The 9,817-nt window shown below is 36.7% G+C and overlaps 1 protein-coding gene across 1 annotated transcript; it reads left to right on the top strand.

The window, feature by feature from the left end:
- Positions 1-275: 275 nt before the first annotated feature.
- LOC133838732 (Fanconi anemia group D2 protein homolog) lies at positions 276-5,773 on the top strand. The gene is given in 17 exon segments (XM_062269952.1): positions 276-549; positions 611-1,282; positions 1,284-1,357; positions 1,467-1,611; positions 1,676-1,744; positions 1,804-2,006; positions 2,072-2,144; positions 2,209-2,378; positions 2,436-2,923; positions 2,988-3,189; positions 3,248-3,370; positions 3,432-3,447; positions 3,449-4,487; positions 4,542-4,945; positions 4,947-4,987; positions 5,046-5,190; positions 5,192-5,773. Coding segments are annotated over 17 exon segments (4,497 nt in total). The 5' UTR covers positions 276-462; the 3' UTR covers positions 5,738-5,773.
- Positions 5,774-9,817: the final 4,044 nt, after the last annotated feature.

Here is a 9,817-nt window from a genome sequence, read left to right on the forward strand (position 1 = left end):
ACTCACAAGTAGTTAATTGCAATATTTGCACATTCAAATTTATATTTATACATAACGATCATATACGAATATATACATATGTAGGAGCGATGCTTTGTATTACACAAACATTAATATTTATTTCAAATGTATAAAAAACAATAATAGACTTAGTAAAACATGTTTAAATTGCATATACTCAATAAAGATTTGAAGTTACTTAATAAATTCTTTTCGTGCGTAACGTATTTTTGTTATCAATAGCAGCTAGTGTTGACAGTTTTAAATTTGTGAGTGGCGCCAAATGCTAGACAGGGTCGTCACTGTAACAGAACCAATGGATTCAGATGGCAACGCCACAGTTGTGTAAATTGCCGTCGATTAACTGCAATAATTGTTATCGATAACTAACTTGCCTACTACGACGCGGTGACTTCATTTAAAAAAACAAATTGTATTTAAATCAAAAACAGTATTAACATTATGTATCGAAAGTTCAAGAAGCGCGCTAATCCAGTCAATCCCAAGCCACTCAACCCAATTGACGAGAATGCGACAATTAAAATACCAGTAAGTGATGTTTGTGTTTTGGTCTAAAGATCAATCAACAAATTTAGTTTTACTTTCTTAGCGCCTTTCTACTGTTGATAAAACAGACGATGCCATCGAGTCCTTCTCCCGGGAGAGTGAGGAAAATATCCCAGCGTCGCAGGAGCAAACGCAACGCTTTCTTTCCCAGCACAGTATTGCATTGGCTGCCACTTTGGGGCGTACTCAATCGTCCTCGAGGATCAACTGTTCTCGCCAGCCCAACACTTTCTTTGAGATGGTGCTGCTTAATGCGGGTGTGCAACTAGATCATGATGACACATTTGTGCTATCCTGCGATCACATTGCCATTGTGTCTAAGCTACGCGATATTCTTGTGCGCTCTCCCAAATATCCCGACAATATTGAGACCTTTAAAACGGGCTTAAATGCCGCACTGGCTCCGAAATCAAAGCTGGCCCAAAAACTACTTAGCGGCTGTACGATTGACACCGCTGGCGAAGAGCAGGCGTATCAGTCACAGAACAGTATGTTCATTAACTTCCTCATGATTGACTTTCTACGCGAACCTTGTCTGGAGGTCCTGTTTAACAAAATCGAAGAAATTGCCAAGCTGGAACGTGTGCAAACGATTCCCGGTTGTCTGCCCCTGTTGCCACTGATGTTGGGCCAATTGCGCTATTTAACTCTGTCGCACAGCGATCAGATTTACTCGCACATCGAACGCATCTTCAACATTGGCAGCGACTCGACAAAAAATGGACATTATCAACAATGCTGAATTTGTCTTGGATGCCAGCAAGCACGATGACTTTGTGGATCTGCTAATGTAAGTACCTAAGAAATTGATTTTATTATACAATAATATACAAATATTGAAGATATGCACACAAACAATAAATTTCTCTATTCACTTTCGATCTGAATTTGTATTTAAGCATTAACTACGCCAGCAGCAAGGATCTGTTCCACTTAAGCACTGTGCAAATGCTCAGCAATTTGTCGCTGAATGCCAGGTCTCAAGGAAAGCTGCGAGAGCGTATCTTGGACTTCATAAAGGAGGACAGCAGTTGCTCGAATGTGGTAAGCAATAGAAATACTTTTACAATGTATAACTATAAATAAAATGATATTATTCATTGTCTAGCTACTGCCTCATCTTATACGCCTCCTCCTAAATAGCCTCAATCAAGATACAGATGACATTGTGCGAGAGGTAAGAAATCATTTTATAATAATTTGAATTATGGTAATTAAAATACTGTCTTTTGTCAGCTGGTCTCTACGCTGCGTGAGGTCTTCAATTGGCGGTATAGAGCACAAGGTGATAACGCGGTGGAAATGGCCAGACCGGCGGCCAACGAGAAGCAATCTCAATTAGAACTGTTTGGCTTTTTGCAGCAAGGCTTAAGACGCTCCAAGCGTTTCTATCAGATGTGGCAACGAATTATTGCCGGTTTGCCTGCCATGGAATTTAGGTGCGAGCTTCAAACTTTTCATTGTATTACAAATTAAATATTTGATTGATTTGTTTGTTTTGCAGATCCTTCGATTTCATAATGTTGCTGCTGCTCATACACATCAACGAGGACAATACGCTATACATTCAGAACCTTGTGAGTGACTGGAAATTATTAATTAGGCTGCATTTACTTAGACAAATTTGCTTTGTATTCACAGCTGCGTAGACGCATTAAGCTGGAGCACATCACAGTGGAAATACTAGATGAAGTCAAAGAACATTATGCGCACATTTTGGAGTTGCATATAAGCGTTTTAATGCACATTTTACATGATTTTGTACGCGAAAAGAATCGCATTGTGTCAGACTTTGCTAAAGGTTCTTATAGGTAAGTTAAATTATTTAAATAAAATTTACCAACCTCTTAATCATTCTCACTTTACAGCATACTCTTCAAACTCTGCAACTCGATACAAAAGAATATACTGAAGAAGTTGCTGGAGCTAACTTTTGATAAGTCTGCCCAGCATGTGACCACAATGTCGCTGATATTGATGCGTGAATTGCAGCGCAAGAACTCGAAGCATATACAGAATTGTGCCATGCTCTTGCTGCCTCTGCTTGATCGCCTCAGCGATTTGACGCTGCCACAAACACGTCTGGCCATGGATCTGCTGTGCCATGTTGCCTTCCCGGAACCCAAGCTGAAAGAATGTGCACCACTGCAGGATCAAATCGAAATGATGGTCAAGAAGCAGCAGATCAATCGCACTGACTATGTGCAGCGGCAGGGCATCATTGGCTGTGTACAACTCATTGATGCTGTGGCACGTATCGAGACGCAGCTGCTGGAGAACGACGACTTGCAAACCAGTGTGGAGAGCATTACTTCATTGCCCGATGGACGCAGCAAGCAGGCAGCTAACCTGATTAGTAAATAGCTACAATTCGAATTTTAAAATTGTTTATTAAGCAATGTACCTTTTTATGATTTTAGTGCTCACCCAGTCAGCCATACGCAACTCTCCTGAATTGCTGGCATTGTTCTATGACGAGTTGGCCAGCGTTTTGACTGTGCGTTATTACAATGCGGAATCAGCTTACATGCTGGATAACAAGTTTCTGATTTGGCTCTGCGAACTAATGACCTATCGCTTTCAGCAGAGTTTTGTCAGCGAGCATCAACCAAATGCCATCAAGTGAGTGTAATCCTGTAGTTTATTAATATTGCTATAAATATTAAAATGTTTTTTACAGAGGCATTCAACTGGAGTACCAGAAGAATATAAATGAGCTGGATGAAACCAATGTGAATACGGAGTCGGAAGTGCTGAGCATTGGCATCAATATATCCGAGCTGGTTCTAGTGCCGAATAGCAAGTGAGCCAATCAACTCTTATAGAAATAATTACCGTTCTTTAATACCACTTTTAACTTGCAGCGCTTGTGACTCCATTTTTTGTGCTAGCCCCACTTTTCAACTTGGTCAGCGTGCTGCACAATCAACGTTATCAATGCAGCTTGGAGGTGATCAATGCGCTTCTCGGATGTGCCATCATATTGCCCTCGTTCTTTGACGATGCCAATTATATGGCTGTATTCGACAACTATGATGAGGAACTGCAGAAGCAAATCTTGAACATTTACTTTCATACAGTCAACTGGATACGCGTAACGATTTGCGCATTTGCCTCACAAAAGCATGATGCCACACGCAAGCGAGTCTTAATGCGACTGGGTGATTTAATCTGCATAGAGCAGCGTTTAAAGATACTTTTAACGCATGCACCTGTTGGTTTTGTGCCGCCTCCGTGTCAATTCTTAAACAACCCAAAGCAGAAGACAGCTCAACAAGGTGTGCGCGAAAAACGTCAGACGGGCAAGCAATCGAAAGCAATTCTCAGTGAATCAATCAAAGAGACGGAGGACAATCAGCAACAGTTTGGCAACCTTTCGAAAGTCGGCGATTTGACTATCAAATTGGGCTCTTGCAAGCCGGTAAAATGCAAAATTGACTTTGAGTCATTGTACGGGCCATTGGAGCGCTATCGACAGCTTGATGTTGGCATTATAGTGTTGCTGAAGGAGGAACCTTTCACGCTGAATCATCCACTTGAATCTGAAGAAGTTGGCACGCATTTGGGCTTGCTTGAGTTGCGCTTCATACTCACAGACCTGGTGCATAAGTTGGAAACTGTCATTAATGGCCATCAGGACGTAACAGACGCCGATTCATTGAGGTCTCATGTCGCCAAACCGGAGCATTTCATGTGCGATTTACAAGAGTGTCTTGGCGAAATCACAATGCGTTTAATTACACTCGCTGAGCACATTGACGAGCAGTTGGAAAAGGTCAATAATGTGCATAGCAATTTGGATCTGTTCAAGGACAAGTTTAATTACGTGAAAACCTGTTTCGGCTTGTGTATTCATTTGTTTGCTTTGTACTTCTCTTGGAGCGAGTGGACTGACAAGTCGCAGTCCCAGCTGCTGCAATGTAAGTATTAAATCAAATGTTGATTGTATAATTTGTTAATTACTATGTTTGCAGCCTCTCTGCGAAATGCTCTGCCACCTGCCAAGCGCAAGTCACTCAAGAAGCCGTCGCAAGCGAGTCTTGCCACCCAAGTCTTTGATTACTTCCTGAAGTACGAGAAATCAGTGCTATGCCTTGGCACCGCTGTCCAGCTGCAGCGTCTGCTACGCAGCCTACGGAAACTAGGCGCCTCTGGGGAAAATGCTGCCAAACGAGCTGTGCAGCAAGGCGAGGAAATACGTAAATTATGCACCATAATGTTGAAGCGCAAATGGTATCATTATTCGGGTAGCCTGGAGAAGGGCGCACAGTGTAACATTCATCTGGACGAGCTCGTGAAGGGCTTTCTCAAAGATTCTCCTTACGATCGTCAAAAGGACATTTTGTCCGATCTAAATGAGGAGTGTGGACTGTTGAATAAAAAAAGACACGGCATTGGATTCGTTTCCTAACATCAAAAAGTAAGCTTTAACTGATTAGTTTTTGTTATAATGCAATTAAAATTATTTTTTATTTTAGAGCCAACTTTCCGCTGCTGTTTCGCGGCTTATGTGAGATTCTTATTGCCACATTAAGCGGCCAATGCACGGCAGACACTGCTGGCGATCGCTTCCAGCTTTGGGAATCGACAATAGGATTGCTAAATGGTTTGCTGAATGTCGTTAAAAAAGGTGGAGCAGCCTCGTAATTTTGGATTATTCCTGAAGCACTCGCAGCTATTCTTGAAGCTGCTGTTGCAACATGGACTTCCCGTGCTCGAAACTATTGTACGCGACAGTCCCGAGCGACTTGTCACGTTTCTGAGCGAGCTGCAGAATGTAACAAAGTTTTTGCACAATTTGTGCTGCCATTCAAAGAGTATAAAGAACACTGCCATCATTTGTTATATACCGAGTCTGCGCGAAACTCTCGAGACGCTGGTGTTTCGAATGAAAGCTTTGCTGGCGGCCAACAAGTGTCATGCGGCCTTCCACATTAGCATTTTGGACAACAAGGATCTGCATGGCGATGCGATTCGAACGCCCGCCGGCTCCTTTGCCACTGAAACGAATAGCGATGAGGAAATACCCGCAGATGACGATGATGTCGATGAAACCGTTCTCGACGACACTATGAGCATAAGCAGCTCAACCAGACGTAGCAGCTTGGAGAATCGGAGCAGTAAATCATCTTCACTCAGCAAAACCTCTTCGCGCAGTAAATGCTTTTAAGACTCACATATGTAAATAAAAGTATATAAATACAAATAAAAATATATTAAAATTATTCAAAAGTTATTTTTATTTGGCCACTTAAATGCAGGTAAAGTATAGAATTTGAATTTATCCATGATCACTTAAATGTAGGTAAAGTATGTAATTTGAATTTTTCCTTGGTAAGTAAACCTCAGCCTCTAAAAGTATGAAAATTTGAAATATTGTACCAGGCACCCAGAAGCGAACAGCAAGCGGCCATGCAGAAAGTCACTTGTTTCCAAAGTCGAGAGAGTAACTGCTTCTCGCTCTTAGGATCCACATGTCTCTCTCTTAGGATCCACATGTACAGTTCACCAGCTGTTTGAATTCACTTACTACTTTATTATGTTCGCCTGGTATTTCTGCTGCTTCAAGTGTCATTTTACAAGGAATTTCGTCCAGGTTTATTGGTACCTTGTACACACACATGTAGTTTCTTTTGTTGTAGTAGTATATTGTTGTTGTAGCTACATTTGTTGTTGTTGTTATCTGCGTGGAACTACTGCAAATGACTGAAAAGTGCCAAATAGTCACATGAAGTACCATGTGAACAGAAATCAACAGCAAGCAGAAAAACAGAAAGTCACAATGTATAGAATCGAATAGCGGCGAGGAAATACCCGCAGATAGCGAAGACGTCAATGAAACCATAATGAATGAGGATCTGAGTGTAAGCAACTCGACCAGACGGAGTAGCTTGGAGAATCTTCTTTTAAGAATATGACGAATTAAATAAATAATTTATATAAAAATGTATTAAAAGTTTATTTTATTTGGAAACTTAAATGCAGGTAAGGTTTTAAAATTGATTTATCCATGATCACTTAAATGCAGGTAATGTATTTAATATGAATTTATTCCTGTTCCAATGTTCTATGATATTCCTGTAAAAATTGAAAATCTGAAAAATTGTACCAGTCCATCAGAAGTGGGCAGCAAGTAGCCATGCAGAGTCACTTGCTTTCAGAAACCTAGTGAGAGTAATTGCCTCCCGCTCATAGGATCCACACGTGTCTCTATTAGGATCCACATGAACAGTTAAGCTGTTGGTAGAATTTACTTGCTAGTGTATTTTGTTTGCCTGGTATTTCAGCTGCTGTAAGAGCTATATTTACTTGTAGTACTAGATGTTGTTGTTGTAGTTATATTTGCTGTGGTCGTTGTTTGCGTGGAGCTGTGGCTAAAAGTGACATATTAGCAGATAAAATACCAGGCGAACAGATATCAGCAGCAAGCAGAAATTCCACAAGAGGATTTGTTATTCCCGTAACATCAGAAAGCTGACCAATTAGTTTCCTCCACTAAATAATGAGTTGAGTTTTGCATTGTTTATTTATTATCTGGATGCAATTTTATTTAATTTTTGTATTACAAATAATAACAAATGTATGTATATCAAATATTTTAGTACAATATGCTTCTCACTTTTATTCTCTTCGTTAACAATAATTGTTTTGTAAGACGTTAAAGTTTTGCTTCCTTTTTTTGCTGCTGCTCCTCCTACATTTCTTTCTGTGTTTTCTTTTTTTTGTTCTGAATGTTCTCTTAACTTTCTCTCATAATTGGCGACGTTACGTTCACGGTTCATATAAATCCCTCACATACGTGTGTTCTGTTGTGATGTTTGATTTTTTCGTATTCGTTTTTGTTGTTAATTATCATTTATAAAGATTTGTATAAAAGAAAAGAACAATTACAATTATAATTTAAAATCAATATAGAGAAACACACACAAACTATAAGTAAACATATATTGTGTAATAGTAATAAAAATATAGAGTATATATGTTGTGGATTGTGCAGCTGATCAAACAAATCAAAAGTTGTGCTAATTTTTAATATAGTATAGTATAGTAGTATTTTCTATTTTTGTTTTCTTTTTTAACTCGTATTATAAATAACAGCCTGCTCTGGAAACTGAATATCGACTCCATAATTTCTCTTTAGAATCCTTTAGACTGATAAAGATCTCTGGCAGTCTCTCCTAAACAGCTGCGCATTAGCCAATTATTTGTGGTTTTGAAATATACATTCAAATTATTTGAGAAATATTCATTTGCTGAAAGGTTTGAAAGAAGAATTTGGAAAAGATTGTTTTAAGAGACACTCGAAGAATGTTTCAAGTGCTGTTAATTAGTATATTTCAAATTACGCCAATTGTTTTGTTTTTTTTTTTTGATTTATTAATTTTTATTGTTTTCTTTATTTGCCAATTTTTCAAAAACTTAAAACATTTTACACAAATTAATTTTAAAAATTTTTAATACGTACGCAGTCTGTTTAAAAGTAAAGTTAGATTATACACGCCTACGTCTACATATACACTATATACTCATATATATATATATGAAGAGAAAGATATATTTTATATATATGTATGTATATATAGATTTAGTAATTATGATTAAATCTTGCCTTTGCATCATCACAATTCATGTAAAGTTTTTTTTTTGTTTGAAATTTTCATATTTTGCTTTTGCTCAGTTTCCACGCGCCGTTTGCAATTTTTATTATTTTGTTATTTTAGTTGTTCTTGTTGTTGATGTTTGCTGTTGTTACTTTTAAGATTTATTTGTTTGAAGTTCAATTTACACACGTATACAGTTTTATTATTGTTGGGGTAAATATGATGTAAGTAAGTAAGTAATATGTATCATTAGAGGGCTGGGGTTCTCTCAAAGGTCAATGAAATTTGCTTGCGCTTCTTTACAATACACAAAAAATATTCAAATTATAAAACCAATTAAAGAGCTAAACAAATTAGTCCGGTAATTATTTTAAACATTAGGGCTTTAAGTTTAGTCGTAAAAATATTTTGCTAAAAATTAATATTCATATAGTTTAAAATATGTATATATATATATATATAATGATGTGTATATATATATATTTAATTATGTAACATAATATTGAAAACTTAAGCGCACAAACAAAACTAATTATTCAAATTATAAACTAATTTTGCCAAACGTTTTTGCTTTCCCGAAAAAATTAAACAAAATTACAAATTACAATACATATTAACACAAATATATAGAGGGGGAGACATGTGAAGGGGCGGAGGAGTATCGAAATTACAATTTTTTAACTTCCAAAAAAGTATGATAAAATAAACAATTAATTACGACCGCAAAGGCAGCAACGGCACATAATTTAGACTGTTTTTTTTTTGTTTTGTGATTTAGATTTGCCTTAAATTTCGTTTTCAAACTTGAACGGATTGTTTAACAGGTTTTGCCAATTTGTTTTGTATAGTTTACAATAAAAACACATTAACAATTAAGACTTAAAAATAAGATTACAAATTTAAAACAATATAAAATCAGTACAGTATCAAATTAAACAAAACTTTATCATTAAACATATGTATACATATATATTTGCAATTTGAATTGGGTTCAGGTTTTTCGTTTGTTTCTCTTTTTTTTTTTATTTTGTTTTGTCAAAAGTCACCAAAAAAATTTCGAAATTTCTTTTTAAGGCAAAAACATGCATTTAAACAAAAAAATGAATAAAAAGACGCAGCGACGGCGTCTGAAAATTTACAATTACAATTTCAATCTATACGTTTGTGTGTGTTTAACAAAAATAAAAAAATAATAAGATTTTAAAAATGAGAAATTAAAAAAAAATGCATAACGAACGAAACTTAGCACAAAAATTGTTTAAATATTTTGTTTAGTTAAAATTTGTTGTTTACTGCTTTAGTTAATGTAGTTAGAAAATGGCGCACACTTTGCTGCTGGGTGTACCTCTAATTATTAGATGTGTGTGTGTGTGTGTTTGTTGTTGTTGTATGGGTGTTACTGTGTGTGTGTATGTGTGTGTGTTACTAAATTTAAGCTTAACTATGGTCATTTAGAATTTGTCGTAAATGTTCTTATTGTTGATTTTATTTATGTTTTTTTTTGTTGTGTTTTGTTTTCTTTTGTTAATATATGTATCATTATTATGTTCCTTTTATATATTAATGTATTAAAGTTCTTTGCTGGTGTTGCAAATTTTTGCGCAAGTTTAAAAAGTATTTTTTCTTTTTGCTCTGTTTTAGGCAACTGC

The sequence above is a fragment of the Drosophila sulfurigaster genome, chromosome 2R, assembly GCF_023558435.1.
Source record: "Drosophila sulfurigaster albostrigata strain 15112-1811.04 chromosome 2R, ASM2355843v2, whole genome shotgun sequence".
Lineage (NCBI taxonomy): Eukaryota > Metazoa > Arthropoda > Insecta > Diptera > Drosophilidae > Drosophila > Drosophila sulfurigaster.